This window comes from Paralichthys olivaceus, chromosome 11 (assembly GCF_024713975.1).
Source record: "Paralichthys olivaceus isolate ysfri-2021 chromosome 11, ASM2471397v2, whole genome shotgun sequence".
NCBI lineage: Eukaryota > Metazoa > Chordata > Actinopteri > Pleuronectiformes > Paralichthyidae > Paralichthys > Paralichthys olivaceus.
Window position 1 is genome coordinate 4,900,068 of NC_091103.1, and position 21,092 is coordinate 4,921,159.

Genomic DNA, 21,092 nt, shown 5'->3' on the forward strand with positions numbered 1-21,092 from the left:
GGATGTCTACTATTATCAGGTGATTTCTTTTTAACAGTGCACAACTACACCATTGTGTCCATGAGGGGAAGTGAAAACAGTAGGTTTCAGCCATACAGGAATTATCACATGGTAATTTCGGTTATGAAACACTGGAGAATTCTGCAAAAGCAAGATGTGAAACACTGTGAGCAATAAGCAGCAGACTATTACTACAGTGGCCTGTTTGAGGACAAACAGAAACAAGTGCACAACTAGAATGACTCTCATAGAGCACAGCACTCCACCAACGCCCTACAGTCACCTTAAAATCAACCAAGCAGAAACACATTTCATGCAAATTATTCACTGGGAAAACTGTGACAATTTCTCACTGTGTTAAAGAAAGAGAAGATAAATTCCACGATACGCTCCCTGGACTCGCACCAACATTTAACAGTTTCCTCCCTGACCCGTAACACATGCTTCCACCAAGTTTAGTGCTAATCTGTCCAGTAGTTTTTTTTGTAATCTCACTTGAAAACAAACAAACAGAAAGGGGTAAAAACAAAACCTCAGCAGCAGAGGCAATACGGAAATATCCTCTTGGTGACAATTTTCCCGGTGCTTCCGAGAAATGATTATATTACATTACTTTTTCTCTACAAAGATAACACTCATATCAGTTCAATTCCAGGTCAGCCTCAATAAACCACACGACCCAGAGCAAACTGAAGATAAGGAAAGAAGTGATGTACCGGCCATTAAAACCTACGCGCCCGGGTTTTACACCCCTTGTGTGTCTTCTGTATTTCACAGTCTGCGCAGCTGTGAGGAACCAGATGTCTCACTTTCAAATCTGTTTCTTATCATCATGATTCTTTAACAAAAATCTCTTACAGTTCCTCTCTACAGTAAGTCATATGACCAGAAGGTCACATGAAAACACACATAAGCTTTCACACAAGCAGCACAGGTCTAGGCATGTGTGTTCACACACACAATCACACACACACATCTCACACACACCACTGAATATAGTGTTTTGAGTTCCCAATCTATTTTATTTGGTATGATTTATATGTGCCTTTTTACAAAATGTCTGCTGTTTATCTATTATTTTAACTATTTTAACAATTTTAACAGTTCTTCAGTTCGAACAGACTGAGGGAAGTTTTGAGTCGTCCTGTTAAACAGGCAGGTTGTTGAAACAGGTCATTCAGCAGTTAAATACTTTTAGCTAACGATTCCATTACTTATAGTTTATCTATTTATCCCATAGCTACCATCTCTGCTTGCTCGTCGTTGTTTTTTTTAAATAAGAAAACTGGTTTATACACCCTCTCCACACCCCCACTGGCACCTTGGGTAAAACTACCCCGGTTTCAGAATGACTGCTGCGTGTATCCACATGTGTCCCTGATGTGGCCAGATCCTACCGTTTCCAAAACTGTGTTTCAAACTGAGAAAATCTGAAACACACACACACTCACTCACACATCCATCATGTGAGGGACCTTTTGTGGCCTCTTTGTTGAGTCATGTGAGCGGGGGGCTAAGTATTGACTCTGACCCCGAGCCTTCAATCGTGACCCCTCCACATAAAGGTCACATTTTCTAGCTCTAGCTTTGTACAGTGGATCTAAACCTATGTAAAATGAAGTGGTGTATATGTGTGTGATTCTCAGGGGAAAGATAGAGCACTGCGGAGGTAAAGAAAATGTGTTAAAATGCGCTGTCTCTTATCACTGAGAGTGCATGTGGTAGGAGGACAGTGTGGCGGGGTAAATGATGGCAGTATTGATCTCCGATGCTCTTTTATAGCCCTGTCATGTCAGTTTAGCACCTTAGCAACACTCGCTTAAGAGCTACATCAATACTGAACTCTGGCACTCCGCAAAAGACAGATAGAAAAATAGACAGACAGATAGGGGGAGAGGGAGGACAAATAAATAGAAAGAAGTAAATACCAACCGCAGCATCAAGGACTCTGTGCTTTACGGCTCTAAACTTCAAAGTCAGAGTGAGGACACCAGAGTTATCCACGTGTCACTGATGAACTGCTCGCTGCAGGCTGACACTTGATTAAAGGAAGGCTTTGTAATGAATGTATCTGGACTGACTGTCAGAGGTGGAGGGATGTTTTGTGGCAGGTTCTTTTGTTTTTATTTTTGCTGTAACTCTGAATGGACAGGGACATTACTTGTACCCACATATACAAGTTAACTACAGTCTGACAAGGATCAGGCTCCGAATGTAGCGCAACTGTCAACAAGTGAAAACTCAGAACTACTTTATTAAAATGTTTAAATACAAATATTATGCTAATATGGACAGTGTATATTGTTGTGTGTTGTTATTAGGAAGTCTTTGACTGTTTGTTTATTTTTTTGAAATATGGACAAATTACCATGAAACTACTTTCGGACCTGGTGTGGGTCAGGATTTGTTGTTTACTTGTACTAAGGTTTTTTTTTTAACGTTTTTTTTAAATATATATACAGCAGTTAATCATTTCTGCTGTAGGATGTGTTGGATAACATTCACTGGTAATAAAATCAAGCTCCAATTCTGTTTGGTGAGGCAGAAAACCAACCCTGTTTGCATTATCTGATAAGCACTAAGTGAAAACAAAACATGCTAACATCCATTTCTACCACACTGCACTTTTACTCTTATCAACCAAGGTTTAATTAACTTGTTTGGATCTGCAGGGATTTATGTTCAGTTGTGGGCCCTTTCAGTGCTTTGTTTGTTTGTGGTTGTGCGTGTGTGGTTGTGCGTGTGTGTGTGTGGTTGTGCGTGTGTGTGTGTGTGTGCGTTGCTCACCGATCACAGGAGCAGGCCACCAGCACACAGAGCAAGTTATAGATGATGAAGGTGAAGATGACGGCTGTGATCGTGCCACGGGGAATGGAATAACTGGGACTTTTCAGGTCACCTGAAGGACACACAGATCAACCTCCTTGTTCACAGACAGACAATCAGGTCACGTGCACACATGCACACACAACTGGCCTCCCGTACCTGACATGTTCGAACCAGCCATGATGCCGGTACAGCCATTAAACATCACAGCGAAAACCGTGGCAAAGGTCATCATAGTTTGTGTAGTATAATCCACCGTGTAGTCAGCTGTGGGAAGACAAAACAACAGTTTAGTCCCAGTACTTGAGCATTTGTCAACAGCATCAATCTACCAGCAGTAAGTTAATTTGGTTTTGTTCGCAAATACTTCTTTGAAGCTGCTCGCCTCCAAACAACTTGTTTTACAGCGTTTGAACTTTGAATTTGAAACGTGTGGTTTAATGGGATCTGGCGGTGAGGCCTCACTCTCACAGGAGAACCTAGAACTAAAACTAGAGCCAGTCCACAAGAGGAACTTTTTCCAAAGTACATATGAGGGGTTAATTTTAAGGTAACGAATTCTCACTCATAAAAACAAAAATGTGTTTTCATTCATGTCACATGTTAAAGTGTAAATTTAAAAGTCTCTGTGTGTTTGCATTCTATCTGGTTGGATCTTGGGATAATCCAAAGCTCGCTGTGTGTAATAATTCTCACGTGTCCCGGGGGGGCAGGCCCAAGTTACAGTGTTTATAGCTTAGTAATCATGTGTTTGGATATGAGTCCTGCAAACTGAGTCGAGTGTTCGGTTAGTTTTACATGAACAGAAGATGAAACAGACGTTTACTACATCTAAGCTTTTTTTTTTTTATTCTGGTGGCACTGTTCATTCAAAGCTGAGTTACTAGTGGAGTGAAAAACAACACAAACATGATCCCTCACTGGCTTCCAGAAGTTTTAACTCATCTGTAAAAAAGCTTTTTTTTTTCCCCCACAGCTTCCATTTGGACAGAAAATAGCAGGTAATCACAGGTGTCACGTGAATCACGGCTGTAAACAGAGCAGAACCTTCTTTAATGTGATTAGTGACACACAAAAAGGCCGCTGTGAAAAATAAAAGCTCCATCGCAGATCCTCTGCCAACCGTGCAGGAAATGATGATGAGTTTTCTGAAAAAACAGGAGCACATGGGTGGGAACCACAGAAATAACTCTCTGCCACCACAGAGCCTCTGGTTCCACTGTCAGTAGTGTCCATTTCAACTTCGTTAACAGACGGGAGCTATCGTGTCTGCGTCACATGTCACTGCACTACCAACTCCAGCAACATCCAATTTATTTCTCTGACAACAGAAGAAACTGTGGCTCTGAAAAGAACGATATGAGACTTTGTACAACACATTAAAGTTAATCGAGTCTTTCGGTACCTGTTTCATCTCTACGTGGTTAATTCAAGTCTGCTAATGTTACAATCTATTCCTAATTCATTCAACGGAAGTTTTTTTGGGGGAGATTAGGCCGATTACTGATTGAGGAACAATCAGCCCCACAGTTAGTTCTCTTTGATCTGAATCCCATGAGAAATTTAACTATGTTTTGAGTTTCAAAAGTAGCCGTTGCATGAGGAACTGAGATTTGATGAACTTCCGCCACGAGTTTTAAGAACCAGAAAAAAGACCCACAAGTGACTCAACTCGACACGTCGATAACAGCCAATATGCAAAGGACTTTCTACTGTGACCCATACTTTGCTCGATAGTCCAACTATTATTAGTATTATTATTATTATTATTATTATTATGTTGTGCTGACACTTATAACACAAGTTCCAACTAATGACCAGACAAGTTTAGAATATTCAAAGAAACCTAATTATGCTGAAAAACTGCAACCAAACCACAGTACAACACTCTGCTGTCAATTTAATCAACATAGAATTCAGTTAATTAAATCGTTTAACGCCATTAAATTGTTACTGGTGATCACCGCAATAAGTTTGACTGGCAATAGTCGTTATCTATTAAGCACAATACAATCTTTGGTATGAACTTATTTGTGACTGAAGTCCATTATTTGGACCAGCGTCCTCCACCTTACCCCACAGGTTCCCGAGCAGCGTGTCCAACTTAAACCCAGTGAAGTTGGCTGTAGTGGGAAACACAGGGCCCGTTCCGTTCGTCGGGTTGGACGTGGCCGAGCTGGGCAGCGTAACGGTGTGAGGCCCTACGGCAAAGAAGCTGATGAAGATGGTGCCCAGGACAAACATGACCACCAGGAAGATGATGAAGGTGGCCTTGGCATAGATGTGGGCTCCCACCAGGCACACCAGCAGACAAAGCAGGGCGACGCCTGTGGCATATAGCAGAGACCACCAGTAGCCCGACGGCAAGACCTGGTACGACGAAGTGGCCATAGTCCCGTCTAGGAGAGGAAAAGACGTCCAGTGGAAGGTCATGAGGGAGAAAATGAGGGGAAAGGTTTGTAAATGCTTCAATCAAAGGATATTTCACATTATACCACCACACCATTATAACAGAATATTGAAAGACATAAGATGCTTTTCCCAGGAATAAATAATAAGTCCGTCAGTTCAACTCTCCTGCAACAGGACACATTCATTCCAATGTAACTTTTCCCTTAAAAACAGCCTGAGCTTTACACTCTTTTCTAGAGAATCTGCATTTACACCTTAAAATTAAATATACATTAAAAAACATGATTATGTTTTTTAATATATAAACATGAGCTGTTATTACAACAAGCAATGATGACACTTTCCAACCAAAACACTGAACTGGCAGCATTTCACCAGATGTTAACAATCAAACTTACCTTCCGGCATTCCAAACGTGCCCAAAATGGCCTCGACCAGACCCAGCACGAACAGAGCGCTGCCGCACACATTAGCCAGGAAGAACATGATGCCGATGCTGCCACCAAACTCTGGACCCAACGCTCGGCTGATCATGTCTGAGTGAAGTTAAGCCAAAGTTCACTTGTTTGTTTTAGATACACGGTGAAAACAGATGTGAGTGTGTGATTTACTTTTATTTGAAGAGAGTCAAAACAAAGCATGATGATTCTAAGCATGATAGCATGTAAAGATATTGTGTAATTTTTGAACACCTTAATTCCTGTGTCTGTACAATAATCACAATATTATGACATAAAGCGAATGCAAACATAAGCTTTTAAATTATTGACAATGATCCGTGGTTCATTTATTACTTTTACTGCACACGATCATCTGCAGGAAGTCACGACAGCAAAAACCCAGAAGCTAAAACAACAATTTGCAGCAGTTTGACTCATGTGTGTTAATATCAGCTGGTAGATAGTATCAGCCGAGTATTGGCATGTTTGTTTGCTTTTACGCACCAATATTATCTCACAATCTATCTCTGTGTTTTATTATTATTTATATATTATCATATATTTAAGATTTATTTACAGTTTATTTATAGTATAAAATATTACGCCTCGATTACATTTCATTGTCTAAATGTATAGCAGATATATTGAATAAACAACACTAACTAGAGTCATGTACGCATTCCTGGCAGGGAAGCACTGGCATCCTGATCCCAAGACCTCAACAGTTCCTTGTGATGTAGAAACAAAACTCCATTGAGTGTCACAGACAAATGCATGAATGAAACGAGGGCACTGTGTTTGGAGTGTGTGCTCCCTGCTGACATCTTCACCAATGCTAATGTTACTGACACTGCTCTGACAGTCACGTGCTGCTGTCATGTGACGGAGGGAGGATACAATAGGCTCCCCCAGCATCCAGGGCTCCATTGGTGGAGATGGCACAAACTGACAGCACAGTCATGCAGATGATGAAGTAGGCCACCAGGAACATGGCAATGGCTTGGTACAGTCCGCACTGGCCGACCACAAATCCTAGTCAGACAAAAAAAAACAAACACAATGATGATCAACTGATTAAACACAGAGGTTCTTGCATCAAAGGTCACTTTAGTGTGGTTGAAGAGGGAAGCTAACCTTTCCTCAAATGTGCCCTCACAGTATACAGGGGAAGTGAGCCTCACCGGCACATCAACTACTTTTGAACCACACATAAAAACGAGTGCAGGGCGCACTGTGCTCGTGGATCATGATGATAACATTTCTGAAAATCTTTCCGAGCTCATAACGAAAAGTGGCACTGACTCATTACAACCACACAGCCTCTCTACAAGACAAACTGGAGTCACATGTGGAAAATGATTCCAGTTTCTTTTCCGTGTCTTCACTGTAACTATTTTACAAAAAGGAAAGACAAAACAAACTAAAAATCAGGAGCTCCGAGTAAAAGTTTGGTCCGAAGTGAGTAAATATGTGAAATATAAAAAATATAAGTTTGCTCTTCTTAACTTCCATTTTTTATGGATATGGTTCAAGACTGGGTTGAACCTTCTGTTCCACAAAAATGATTTGATTTACAATATTTTATAAGATCCCCCACAGCTGTGAAAGTATTGCTTACAAGCTTCTTTAAAATGTTTAAGATCTTTATGAAAAATATCATAAACGACATTACTGAAGGGGAAATACCATATCAGACACAGACCTCGGAGTTTACCGGATGCTACGTTGAATTACCAAGTCTCTGCTCTCACAGAGTTGACACTTAAACAGTTTTCAGACATGAACTGCAGAAAATGTCAGCACAATGCAGTCCGGACGCTTCGAGGGAAACATGAACAACCCAGCAGGAGATTCTCCACTCAGACGAGTTCACAACAGAGACTCCTCTGCAGTGTTCAGGTGACAGGGGGACATTACGTAGTCAGTTTTGCATCTGTCGCATGTTACACATATCATCAACATGCCCATTTGTTTGGAATTAATTCTGTGTGTTCTCACGTTGGTTCACGCTGGCATGTGAAACTCTGGAGAATGTTCACAGCAACTGACTCACATACAGCCCCTCTAGATAATTTCCAGAAATTATCCATAGTCCAGTGCGTGTCTGAAAGCTGCTTTACAGCTCAGATGGAGGACTAAGAGTACAGAGGTGTCCATGCAAGGGAATACGTTAATATGAGGTTCAGCAAAAACTTAAATCCCAGACGTATCAGAAGGAATTTATTTGTTTTTTATCAGGATCGACAGTCTGGTACATCTTAAAAAAGCTGGTGTGTTTAGGAAAACTGGAAAATGGTAAAGAAGCTCCTCCGGACTGAGGAGCACAGGTCCAGTAAATGAGCAGAAAATCCTTCACATCGCGAAGAAAATTCCATTTAGCTGCAGAACAAATCAAGAAATGTCAAGGATGTACAAGGACCTGTTTCCTTACAAACAATCAAGAGACCCAGACGTCATGGCCGTTAAGTCAGAGGATTCACCAGAAGACAGTGTCTAATGATGTCTGTGGTAGTTTTTACTTATCAAACAAATACATTCAGACAAATACAGAACCTCCTTGGCAGAGGTAAACACACTACTTTGTTTCAGCATTGATGGCGATTATATGAACATTCTAGGAGGATATTCGCTCTGTTATTGTTTGAAAATCATAAAAATATAATTTGATTTACCGGTAAACATTATGTCATGATAACAAATGACTAATTCACCAGTTGAAGAAGTTTCTTCGTTCTCACACAAGTTGAGATTTTTTTTTGAGGCGGGCAAATTTACAGTAGTTTCACATCCACAGTGACTGTACTGTAACTTCCTGAGCAGACTTGAACGTTAGAGAGGGAGAGGAATCATTTGAAAGTTCGACACAACAGCCACTATGTGTGTGTGTGTGTGTGTGTGTGTGTGTGCGTGTGTGTGCGTGTGTGTGTGTGTGCGTGCGTGTGTGCGCACTATGCGTGCCCGCAGCACAGCAGCTGACATCCCACGAGACTGTGGGGCAGCGGAGGTGGAGGGAAATGAGAGGGAGTTAGAAAACAACTTACAAGATACAAAACGAAGCAAAAACACACACAAGTGCAGCATCTAAATATCTGGAACACAGAAAACAGAAAAGAGGATGAAGAGACGTCTTTCACTGCTGAATGACACACTTTTAAAATAAGAAATTATACATTTGTTATCATGACACAATGTTTACTTCACAGTTTTCACTGGTCTCTTTCATGCTGCTCTACCAGCAGACATGTCAAACCTCAGATTACATTATGATTACTATAGTTTTACATCTGCAGCTTTTTTTTCCCCGCCACAGAAAAACTGAACTTTTACCCTCTTGGTGACGTGAACAAAAAATGAGTGATTTCAGGTACTTTTCCTTGAACTCACACAATATTACTCACAACTACCAAGAATACTTCCTCTAAATGAACCACTTCAAGTTCCCCCGCACCGAGAAGAAGGATTTTACCAGTAGAAACCAGTACGTTCCCTACAGATAACTATTCCAGGTAAACCTTACAAGTAAAATATATTGTATAACTCAAATTATCAAAAACCTGAGCATCTCCAGCTCCTCTTTTTCCTGTAGCGACACATCTGCAGACACAAGAACAATTTTGCAAAACAAAACGGATGATTCAGAATTAAAGAGAACTCACATCCAGTAAACGTAAATAAGAAGGAGAAAAGTTTTTCCTGCCGACTGGGAGAATTCATCCATCTTGCAGGTTACGTGCAGAACTGTGTGAAGGACTTTAATATCTATTTTAAAAAAGTGGAAATTAAATAAAGACATTTCTGCCTGTGTTCTCACTGAATAATTAAAATGTGTTAAGTGACAAACTCCGGTCTGGTGCACTCACTATTCAACAGGAACAGAGTTTGTTCTACATGAACATTTAAACATACACAAACTATTTTTACATGCATTTATCTCAGGACACCTGGATTACTGCAACGGAATCTGTAGACTGGCTTCATACAGTCCAGAACTTCACTCCCAGGCTTTTAAACAGAGTAAACAGGTTGTCTGTTCACATCAGCTTCCAGAACATTTTAATATTGATTTAAAGATTCTTTAATTACTCACAAGGCACTTATTTCTTATCCCCACACATTGATAAACTCTATCAGGGGCCTTAACTGTAGATTGGGGGGACAGAGCATTTTGAGATAACAACCCAGAGGCTCTGGAACACCTTGCCCGAGGAAATACATCAGGCGGAGTGAGTAGATTCCTTTGAATCAAAGCTTAAAACAAACATCTGTTGTACCACATTCCCTGACTTTACCTATGTCGAGTTTCAGTTTCTGTCAGACTAACATTATTTAATCTCCATCACATCGGATGTGAGGAATCAAACAGGGTCCATTCATGCAGACTAGTAGAAACTGGGCCTTAGAGTTTAAAGGTCCCTCTGTACTTTATTGACTTGTCAGTCTTAATCACCTGAACGAACACTGACTCAATAAAACAATTCAGATACTTTAGTTGGAGTTTGTGGAGTAAACATTTGCAGTGATCCATCCAGGATTATTCAGATAGAGAGACAGAACCATACCAGATTAATGTCACCAGTGAGTCCCAGAAGAGCAGACTTCTGTGGGGAATCTTTAGAATCTTACTTTCTTCTATCAGAGACCTGCAGTGATTGAAGCTGACCGCCCCGGTGCTCACCTATTCTCAGGAACACCACCACGCTGAACATGGACAGCAGGGTGGGGATCACCACGCCGAAGAAGGTGGACAGCTTCTTGGGTTGCCCCTGCTGGGTGGGCCTCTGCCTGGGGCTGCCCGGGTGCTGCTCCGGGGGCCGGCCCGCTGGAGGCGTCCGAGGCGCGGACTCATTGACGCTGGTGGAGAGGCGGTAGTGGAGGAGCGGGGTCCGCTCGGTCATGGTGGAAACCTGCGGATGGAGCAGCGAGCTCCGTCACAACCTCATCAATTCCCTGGAGGATGAAAAGTGAAGAAAATCCCAGAACACGTTATTAAAAGTGTTGTTGTTGTTGTTGTTGTTTTTCGCCCTCGGAGGATTTATCACGGACGCGTCCTGAAGGCACACCGGTGAACAGAGTCGAGCCTACCCGCCTACATGGCGGAGCAGGGACGTGCTTCGGTCGGTGACAGGAGTGTCTCCCGGTGGTGGAGTCACATGTTCAGAGAAGCGGCACCGTTACACGGTTTAAAGATGTCAGACGTGATCCGGTCAGACTTCAAACTCTTGAGATTAGTTTCCTGGTCCAACTCCTCAGGAGGACATCATGTGATGTCTGCAGCCATGACAACAAGCACGGCTTCCGGTTACCACTTTCAGTATAAAACACAGACCCGAGCTGTGGAAATAAGAGCCCTGAGGAGGAGCTGAAATTATACTTTTGATTTTCACCATTATTTATTCTTTTATTTATCCTTTCATGGCTGTTTTTTTCAATTTTTTTGATGCTTTCAATTGTTTCTAATATTATTTTATATTTTTTATTCAGTGTTTACTGTTTATTACTTAAATCTGTGTTGATGGGGAGAAATTTAAATTCCTATATGTGTGTGTATGTATTGCAGAAATTGACAATAAAGCTGACTTTGACTTATATTTCATGTTTGTACTAGTTATGTATAATAGTCAAGATTCAAGATGTTTATTTGTCATATACACAATAACAGACACAGCGGTTTGTTATTGGGTAATGAAATTCTTATTTTGCAACTGCCCGACCAAAGAACTATTCTTACTAATATAAAAAGAAAAAAAGAAGAAATATACATAAAATACGAAATATAAAATATAAAGTGCATATGCAATGCAAAATATATAAGTAGAATCAAAAATAAAAATAATAAAAATAAAGAATAAGATAACAGATGACCGATCAATGTGAAATAGGACGGCAATTCAAACAATGTGCATAGGAGATGTAATGTGCAATGTCTTGTGCAAAATTGCAAATAATACTAATTATGCTGCAGTATAACTGCAATATAATATATAAATCATGGTCTTTGCAAAAATACAATCAGCTCCAAAGAAATCAATGATGCCATACAAATATCTGCCAAGGCACTCAGAAAGTATTAATAATTTTTTTTTTTAAGTCATTCATTATAATTCACAAATAGTGTATGACAAACCATACATGTGAAATGTGCATCAGAAATACTTTTACATGTCTTTGTTTTGGAAATAAATCATTGAATTTCCGTTTGTTTTGCGTGTCTGTGCATGTTAGCTTGACACATCAGCCTGCAGCCTGGTCCCATGTTTCCAATGATGTCTCCAGCCTGTTGCTCTGGGTCATATGACCGAGTGGGCTGGACCAATCAGGAAACCGCATTCTTCAGCTCGTTGGAGCTGAATCCTGGTTCACTGCTCCAAATGTGTGATTTATCTTCAGTGTAATGGAGACAAAAACAAGATCTGTGTCCATGTTTGCATCTTTTGTAAGATTACAAATAATTGTGCATACACTGATTTGAGTGAATTGTGCAACATTTTATTTGTTTTCTGTACAATTTTCAGAAAATGTTGTAATGATTAACATCACACAGTGAGAAATTCTGCTTTACCACAATCATAAAGTGCATTTTATGTTCATGTTTCATATTTATATTCATATCAACATCTTCAGCAAAGTTTAAAATGTACAGTAACATCTGCAAACTTTCCACAGCTGAAGATGGAGACGAGATCTTTTTCTGGATGACAACGGTCCACTGCTTAATTCAACACATGCCACCGGAGGGTGCTACAGTCACAGTTTTGATTATACGCTGCAAGAAGTAGTATGACCAGTAAATGAAACTCACTACCTCACTAAAGTTTTTCTTGTTTAACCAAATACAATTTCACAACCAAATTAGCTCAAATGAAGTAAAATGACAGAAACAGCATTACAGTCACATTGCTTTAACTTAAAATATCCCAAACCCCTTTTTATGAAAACGTCCTGGCACCATTCAAGTGGTTATTGATTTCACTTAGCTTAATATCATGTGGTTATATGTTATCTTTGAATCTGAAGCAAACACACATTGCTCTGCATTTAAAAAAAAACCTGTTCATGGGTTAATTTGTGTTTCTTTTTTTAGCCATGCTGGCAGCATGACTCTAGGATAGTATCGTATAGATTTTGGAGATAAAAATGGCCCTGGCATTCATGAATGTGAAGCGTGTTGATAACAGTCAGATTGTTTTTGATGTGGTTCTCCGTCTCTCCAACTTAGTTGTCTACAGTGTGTGCAGAGGTGGTGCAGAGGACAAGCGTCAAAGGGATTTAAAAGCTGTCTGTTTCTCACAATGTACAGTTCCCTTTATCCTTAAGCCCCGAAAACAAAACTTAGAGACAGCCACAGACGAGGGATTTATTAGATGTTCAAAGTGGACAGGTAGGTGCCAGTAGAATTACAACATAGGAAAATGTAATTATAAAGTTGATAGGGTGAATGCAAGTAGTTGCTTGATTTCGTAGACTCTGCAGACATGATGCAATATAAGCATGTACTTGATGAATGTCTGTCCAACACTCACTCTGCTTTTGCTCTGTTTTGTTCTCCACCAACCAGACGGTGTTTTGCATTAGATTGTTTCACACCGTTTTATTGGGCGAACATAAATGTAACCATTTCTAGTGTAACATCACCTGCACTTAACAGAATAACACAGCTTGTGTTTTATAGGTAATTTAGAGAGTTTCATGGGTCATTTAGCCGAGTGTTTCTTTCAAAGTTTATAGGCTGGAAGTCTAAAGAGACAAAAGACAGTGAAAGCTCCATAGCTGATGGGAAATGCAGCAGGGTGCTAACTCTCCTTGGCTTTGTCACTATAAGTGATTCCTTTCACTGTGGTTTGAGTAAAAATATTGATTGATCGGTTTTAAATCATGATGTACACGAGTAAGAGTTTCAGCTGATATGTTAAAATGATATTAGCATGGCAATAATTTTCATCATCATCATCAGTATATATATATATATATATATATATATATATATATACAGATGAGCAAGAATGATATTCCACAATGTGTTTGAAGGTCACCTTTGTCACCACAATCTGTTAGCTTCAATTGTTGGCTTTGAACCTGGTTCTGAAATCAAAAACTCTTTGCTCTCATGATCCAAACAGGAAGTATATATATATATATATACTACATTTTTTAGAGTCTTCCCTGCACTGACTCCAGACATGCCCCCAACGTTGTAGACAAGGAGAGGTGAGTGTGACGACGAGCCGTCCCCTCACCAGCAGGGAATTACAAGGAGCTGTGACAAATATCTTTGACATTCACATAATGTCGTCCTGGAGGTGCACCACTCGGTGTTCCAGTCCTACATGAGGGAGGCTCGACTGAACATGACAGCAGGGCATCAAGGACCAGGAGGAGAACTCGAATCAGTGTGTGTGTGTGTGTGTTTGTGTGTTGTGTCTAAGTGGTGTAGCTCGTGCTCATGACAGTAATGAGTCCTCATAGATAATGTGTGTGTGTGTGTGTGTGTGTGTGTGTGTGTGTGTGTTGTGTCTAAGTGGTGGAGCTCATGCTCATGGCAGTAATGAGCTGTCACAGATGTGTGTGTGCACAAGTGTTCTTTGCAGCACATTATCTTGCAGTTGTGCGTCTCTATGAGACGAGCCATTACCATGGTAACCCCAAGCAATGACTACTTAGTGAAAAGGCTGGGCTCCTCTCTCTCTCTAGCCCCTCTCTCCCTCACTCTCCCACTCACTCTCTCTTTTATCTGAGCTCAGGCCGAGCCTCCTGCTTCACACACAATAGACAGACGGAGCGGACGGTGCAACAGAAGGATCTCCTCATATCTGTTCAACAGTGCCGTGTGCATCTTTAGAACACACTGAGCTTTGCCGTTTTGAACACTGTGGGATGTCTCTGCCCACAAGAACATCCATGTGATATTTCTGGCCAGAGGATCTTCACTTTTCTTGGAGAATGGATTGACTGAGGCCTTGCTTACTGATGGATATACACCGTTAGGTTTTATGTCCTAGCTAGGGTCAGAATTTCCTCATCTTACTTGGACTTTCCCTTGATTGGATGGTGTCTAATGAAGCATGTAAGCACTTCCTTGAGCTTGCTAACAGTGGAGGAAATGAGAGGAGCAAAGGCGAGTAACAAAGTTATTTAAATGGCAGTGAAGATATTGTGTCCCCAAATAATGTGCAGGGAGCTGGATGTGGGAAAGGCTGAGGGGGAGGAAGATGAGGAAAAGGACTCTTTTCATCCAGTCTCCCGGTGTCCAGCTTGTAGCCAAGAATATGATGTGGCACTGATCCTGCCGTGCTCTCACACCATGTGTGGTCAGTGCGTAGCTGCTGGAGAGAGAACAAGCTCAGGTCAGTCTCTCCACCACCGCGTCGGCCTCTCTGTCTGCTCTGTGCTGTGCCCCAGCTGCCGACATCCTGTGGAGCTGCCATGTGGGACCTGGTCGTCTGCCACTTCCTGTTTACCAAAACATCCCACGCTGAGTCCTGCACGTGTCAGCAGGGGGACGGGCACCACGGAGGGAGCATCTGAGGATCACCGTCAGCATGTGCAGGTGAGGAATCCAAACTTAAAGAGTCAGCATTTAAAGATTATCATGCAATCACAGTGAAAAGGTGGGCGGCATAATCATGAGGCTGTGATAGAAGCTTATTAGAATAAACGTACCAGTGGAATTTAAGAGAGAAATCTAAAGCATATGAAGTTACATATAAAATATTAATATGTGCCTATTCACAACCGAGATTTTAGAAACATTGAGCAAATGATATAAAGTCCCCAAACAAAAAGATGGGGCACAAGGGGACTCACCAACATGGGACACTAAATCCACCACCACCTTTAAAGTGTGTTTATCTACACTCTCAGCTTGTTGTCTTTACAGTTTGGATTTAATACAATACAAAGAAGACATAGTGTGTTCATTAGTGAACTTCTGAGGCTCTGTCTTAAAAATGCTAGTTATAATCATCTCCACTGGGAAAAAAAGACAAATAGTATTTGCATATTGTTTAATTGCTTTCACAAGATTTCTAAGTTCCATGCCATCGCTGTCACTGTATTTACAGGGTCACTCACACTGCAGGGATTCAGCTGAGGAGAGAGCACACCGCTGTTTACATGGTGAGTCCGGTGATGTATTGTTGGCCTCAGCAGTTTCTAGAAACAAACCATGTCGTCCTCACTGTCAACAGGTAAACTCTATTGTGTTCCCTTGCCCCTGTTTGAACCAGGCTCTAATGCTGCCAGTTCCCCAGTACCACCAGTGGATGGCGATGTAGACCTGCGAGAGGAGGAGATGGAGCAGTCTGTCTTTGGTAAAGATGTGATGCTGTTAATCCCCAAACAAAACACATTTAATGTAGGTTCATGCGTAAAGAAAATTAATTATGTCTTTGGTTAATTAAACATTCACCTCTGCTCTTCTTCAGGACTGTGTTTTGCTCTGGATCCCTCCAGCGTCCCTCCATCCCTATTTCTTTCTAACGGCTCCCTCGCTGTCACCTACCGAGGCCCTGCTGCCCCACCTCCAGACAAGGTCAGAGGGCCAACGATGACCTCCGACCCCATGGTCCCGTTGGTCCTGCCGCAGGTGTGCGCTGATGTAGTCATTGCACGGGGACAGTATTACTGGGAGGTGGATGTGTGTAACAGCTCCGTGTACAGGATTGGTGAGCGCTCACTTCACTTTGTGTTGGTTGGTTTGATGCCAGTGCTGCTGATTGCTTCCAGAAACCCTCAACATTAGTCAGCAAGGCCCACACTCACATGAAGACACACACTTGTAAACCCACACGTACACGTCATCATACAACTCAGGTCATAGTGCCACCAACTGGTTGGAACACTGAAAGACCTTCAACCACAAGTTAAGCAAAAAAGCAATTTCCTTGGTGTTGGACCAGTTTTTCCCAAATATCTGCAACTTGTTCGACATTAGTTTGACTAGAAATATGTTTTTGTTTCATTTCATTTCACAATGAACTAGAGTATCTTTGCCTCCGTCAAGGGGGTTATGTCTTCATCTGATTTTCTTTTCTCTGTTGGTGAGCAGGATTACACAAACACTACTCCACCGATTTCCAAATTTTAGCGGGGTGGGGCACCCAAAAAAGAAACTGTTCAATTTTGGTGCAGATGTGACTCAGGGGGTAAAACTGGAAGTTTTGTTTTCACTTTCATTGTGAGAAAGGGGAATTTTTTCAACAATTTTGCAGAATTCTCAAGAATAATTTATGGATCTTGATAAAAAAACATTTCTAGCGTGTGTCATTTCATTCTAGTTCATTAAATCATATCTGATATCTGTACATTCTGTGAAATAGTTAAACATGGATGGAAGCATTATCATTATCATTAGAGATTTCAGGCATCAACAGACTGGTATTTTGCAATTGAACCAAACCTCAGGTATAATAATTATTATAAAGATAGATATTATACATATTATTAATTATTATTATTATTACATAATAGTATTGCACATAAATAATACAGCATTTTCCTATCAATTATACAAACCAAAATGTGTTTAATTTTTCAAAATGTACTGATATGTGTGAATATAATCTTTGTGAATTGTGTTGTAACAACACTGCACTGTTGCAATGAGGCTACAGCCATGAGGCATTGAGCAGTTCATTCACACAAGTTCGTCATAGGTCACAGTCTCTGTGATGTGGTCTTTACAGGATGTTAGTGTGCACTGGTTTTCTGTTTAATTACCAAGCTTTACTGTCTGAGCAGCGTTATCATATTCAAGCTCCAACTGTGGCTCAACCTGAAAAGCCACCTCATCGTTATTACTGTGTGTTAGCTCCTAGTGCCACCATGTGGAGAAACACATTATCACATACTATGAAAAGTGAACATGTCACTAAACATCCTCCAACTTTTATTAGAGAACGACAGTCAGAGTCTGTGAGCTCGCTTGCAGCTGTGTCATTCTACCTTAAGGCACAGAGGAGCTTTTAGCTGAATGCTAACATGATCATGGTGACGACGCTCCATGCTGACGTTTAGCAGGCACATTGTTTATCATCTTCATTATATGCTAATATTTGCTAATTGGCATTTACACAACGTAGATTACAGCTGAGGACGATGGGGATTTCTTTAGTTTTGTAGATATTTGGTCATAAATAACGTTACAGTAAGTTTTGACCTGATGATAGCACCAAATAAAATGCAAAAGGGTCTTATAACATTTCATATGAACATAATGAAACTCTGTTTTGTGACAGGTGTGATCCCATTGGATGGTTGCGGTGGCTGGTGGCTGGAAAGGCAGGGCCTGTATTTTTCTGCAGTGTATGATGGGAGCTGGGAGCCGCTCTACACCGTCCCGCCCCAGATCAAAAGCCTTGGGATCTTCCTTAACATTGGAGGGGGGGCCCTGAGCTTCCACAACCCTCTGACCCACGAGCACCTAGCCACACTTCCTACCCGCTTCGGCACCGCCGGAGTGCTCCCGGCTCTGGGTCTGGGCCAGGGCCGCCTGAGGCTGCGCTGCGGTCTACCTCCTCCACCCCATGTCTTCCTCAGTAAGGATTCAACCTACAAGGGGCCCGGTGCTGCCAGCAGAGGTCGGTGGTGTAGGGAGATTCCCTTCTGGTCAGTGAGGAAAGTGATACAGAAGTTTGAGGAGCTGGCCGTGTCGGACTCAGACTCTGGTGTGGTTTCCAGCTTTGGATCGTCCTTGGCTTCCCTCCCAGATCTGGGGAATCCTGGGATGTTTCCCTCTGGGCACTGGAGCTGAATGAAACTTGCTCTTCGATGGGAGCATAAAAAACTCAACCACCACTCCTCAGAGGGGTTTGATCTCTACATGTCAATTGAAAGGCTAATTTTTCATCTTGAGGGACTGCTGGTTGCCTCTCTCCAATCTCTGTGTGACCCCGGACCTGCAATTGACTCTCTCCCCAGGACACAGGCTTTTCTCTCAACCACACAACCCCCGCTGGTTTGGGCTTGGGCCAGAAACAGTCCTCTATAATGTGAAGTGTGAGGAAACAGTAGGCTTTTAGCAGCGGGACGCCTTGATTTGTCTCTGTGTGACGGTTGTCAGATGGTAGGGGTCCTTCAGTAGTAATGTGCCCGTTCCTGTGTGTGTATGTGGGCCTAAGCACTCCCATGAGTGTGTGTGCATTTGCTCACTCGCTCGTCCATTTCGGTGTGTGTGTGTGAGGGAACAATGTACGAGCGGCAGGGGGTGGGATGGCGAGGTGCGAGTACAGTGACACCGGTCGTGTTGACACAGAGCAGCGAGAACAGGTGGTAACATACGTTCATCCCGCGGCCTCCCTTCGCTAGGACAGTAGGCCTGTCCTTTTCTGACCCTTTGAAAACCACAGGACTCCCCGAGACTTCAAAAGAACAACAGAGAGCAGGAGAACAGAGAGGGAGAGAGAGAAAACAGCATGCATGAATTAAAGACAGCAGGTGATGAAGTGCTGAGATAAAAAGGAAGAAGAAGAGATGGGCAGAGAAAGAGATTCTTAACGACTCTGGTGAATCCCTGAATAGATCAAGTGGCTCAGGCTGCACTATCTGAGATTTGTTTTAAGGTAGAAGCTGCAGAGGTTTTGAAATCACAGCAAAGCAATTCAATAAAAAATAGATTTCTTGGCCTATGAAATAATGAAAGTGGAAAGTTCATTATGGAGAATTAAAGTGTATTAATATCTTGATTTGCTAAGCTTTTCCTTGGCGAACAAAAACAAAAAAGTCTCTCTGTCGTTGGCTCTTCGCTCCACTCAGCCCTGTCTTTTGCATGTTGGGACGTTGGGCACACGTTCAACTCCAGCAATTTTGGCAAAGAAAATGGTGAAAGTATAAACTTTTCCTCATTTTCTCCTCAATCCTCTGGGCTCCAAGTCCCATTTGTAGAACCACTGGTGCCGAGGACTATTTATACTTGGCATCGCCCGATGTTCATATTCATTCAGCCTGTGGCCACTTATGAATAAGAATTGTAGAGGCCATTGAAGGAGTCACCCTCTGCTTTTCTGTCAGTGCCAAGGTTTGCTTTTTTGGAAGGTGCCGTCTCAAGAGTATTTAGTCAGACCACCCAAACTTCAAATGTCACTGTTGAGGAGAAAAAGATCGATCAGAATCAATCGGACGTTTCTCTGCAGATTCTCTGAGGACGAGAAGTAATGGACTGATTTTACACTCGGGCATGAAATAACTGAAGAATATTGCCGATGAGTCACGTGAGAAAACGATAGAGAAGCTCGTCAGGATGACAGCGTGTTGATGTTCAACAGACAGGGTATTTACCACCAGGGTAAAAAATGTGTGCGCCTTGACCGTTTTAGAGCAGCTCTTTCTTTCTTTCTTTCTTTCTCTCTTTCTCTCGCTCTCACGAGTGTGTTGAAGTAATCCGACTCTTGTAAACAGAAAAATGAGAGCGACACGATGCAGATTTCCAAGGGCGGAGTGTGACAGGGAGGATGGATGAGACCGGAGGCCCGTTGTCCCATGTGTGCGTACAAAGGCCAAACATGTATTCTGACTCTCTGAGCATGAACTTTATTGCAAGGTGGTGATGAATGTAACTAAGAACAGTCGCTCCAGTATTGTATTTTCATTTGTTTGATTCAGGAGATTTATTTATGTCTTTCACTGTTTTGTATTCTATTCTACTGTTCAATATGTTTAGTTATAATTTTGATTTTACTCTTTCACATCTGTATTTGTTATGTCGTCTTGTGTTTTTGCTCTCGTCTTTATGTTTGTTATATTCTATGGAAAGCACTTTGATTTGCCTTGTTGTTGAATTGTGCCATAAAAAAAAAAACTTGACTTACTTTAGTACTTTTACTCCATTTGAACAATTCTTCTTCTAATTTCAGAAATCACCAAATAAACTTGTGAAGAGTTTGTAAAATGCAATGCATTCCAATAGGTAAACTAAAAAAAAGCCAGTAAACAATGAACTAACAGAACAGAACACAGCCTCATACACAGGCAGGAGCCACTGCTGTAGAAGTGAGTGATACTAGAGAACAGTTGGCTGTAATAGTGTAAATGTACTTTAATTTCTCTCCACTACTGTAATGAAGGAGTGCGTTGTTTCTTCTATTTCGGATGTAAACATCTAATTTTATTGCATAATTCGATTCTTGTAATACATTTTTCTTTTACTTTTTCTCTTGCTGGTGATTGTTAATAGATCTCAATATTCTCCATTGTCATTCAGTGCATTTAAAAGACCAAAACACATGTTGCTCCACTTTTTCCTCCTAAAACTAAACTGCTCATTGGTGACAAGCTGCAGATTTCACCCTGTAACCTCACGTCTCTTCACCTCGAGGTGTCAAGATAAACCTCAGCAGTCCTGCCCAGTACATTTGGAGATGACTCCTGCTCGCTAATTGCCTGCAGTCGTTATTGTCACACACTCTCCATCGTGGATGTAAT

At 41.6% G+C, this 21,092-nt stretch overlaps 2 protein-coding genes and 1 long non-coding RNA gene across 4 annotated transcripts in view; 2 read left to right on the plus strand and 1 right to left on the minus strand.

The window, feature by feature from the left end:
* Positions 1-11,062, minus strand: part of LOC109634443 (solute carrier family 12 member 9) — a 56,133-nt gene extending 45,071 nt beyond the window's left edge. The window contains exons 1-6 of the mRNA XM_069534033.1: positions 10,354-11,062; positions 6,576-6,710; positions 5,637-5,774; positions 4,902-5,225; positions 2,986-3,093; positions 2,788-2,899 (exon numbers count right to left, since the gene is read on the minus strand). Of these exons, the coding sequence (XP_069390134.1) occupies positions 2,788-2,899; positions 2,986-3,093; positions 4,902-5,225; positions 5,637-5,774; positions 6,576-6,710; positions 10,354-10,573 (1,037 nt within the window). The 5' untranslated portion in view covers positions 10,574-11,062. The remainder of the gene's footprint in view (positions 1-2,787; positions 2,900-2,985; positions 3,094-4,901; positions 5,226-5,636; positions 5,775-6,575; positions 6,711-10,353) is intronic.
* LOC138411991 (uncharacterized) lies at positions 9,086-11,266 on the plus strand. The gene is made up of 2 exons (XR_011244484.1): positions 9,086-9,184; positions 10,315-11,266. It is a non-coding gene; the product is annotated as an uncharacterized lncRNA (long non-coding RNA).
* Positions 11,267-14,600: 3,334 nt separating this feature from the next.
* Positions 14,601-19,107, plus strand: LOC109634489 (uncharacterized). Of its 2 annotated transcripts, XM_069534582.1 has the most exons (6): positions 14,601-14,739; positions 14,850-15,222; positions 15,737-15,791; positions 15,902-15,985; positions 16,100-16,339; positions 17,912-19,107. In XM_069534582.1, coding segments are annotated over exons 1-6 (1,269 nt in total). In that variant the 5' UTR covers positions 14,601-14,737; the 3' UTR covers positions 18,427-19,107. The 2 variants fall into 2 exon arrangements, with proteins under 2 accessions (XP_069390683.1, XP_019950540.2); XM_020094981.2 differs by having other exon boundaries at positions 14,674-15,222.
* Positions 19,108-21,092: the final 1,985 nt, after the last annotated feature.

What these genes read in the sequence shown, in the direction of transcription:
- LOC109634489 (XM_020094981.2), top strand. Translation starts at nt 14,812, where the DNA reads ATGGCAGTGAAGATATTGTGTCCCCAAATAATGTGCAGGGAGCTGGAT. An exon ending in ATCACCGTCAGCATGTGCAG is followed by an intron (nt 15,223 to 15,736) that starts GTGAGGAATCCA and finishes CTGTATTTACAG; the next exon opens with GGTCACTCACACTGCAGGGA. An exon ending in AGCACACCGCTGTTTACATG is followed by an intron (nt 15,792 to 15,901) that starts GTGAGTCCGGTG and finishes TGTTTGAACCAG; the next exon opens with GCTCTAATGCTGCCAGTTCC.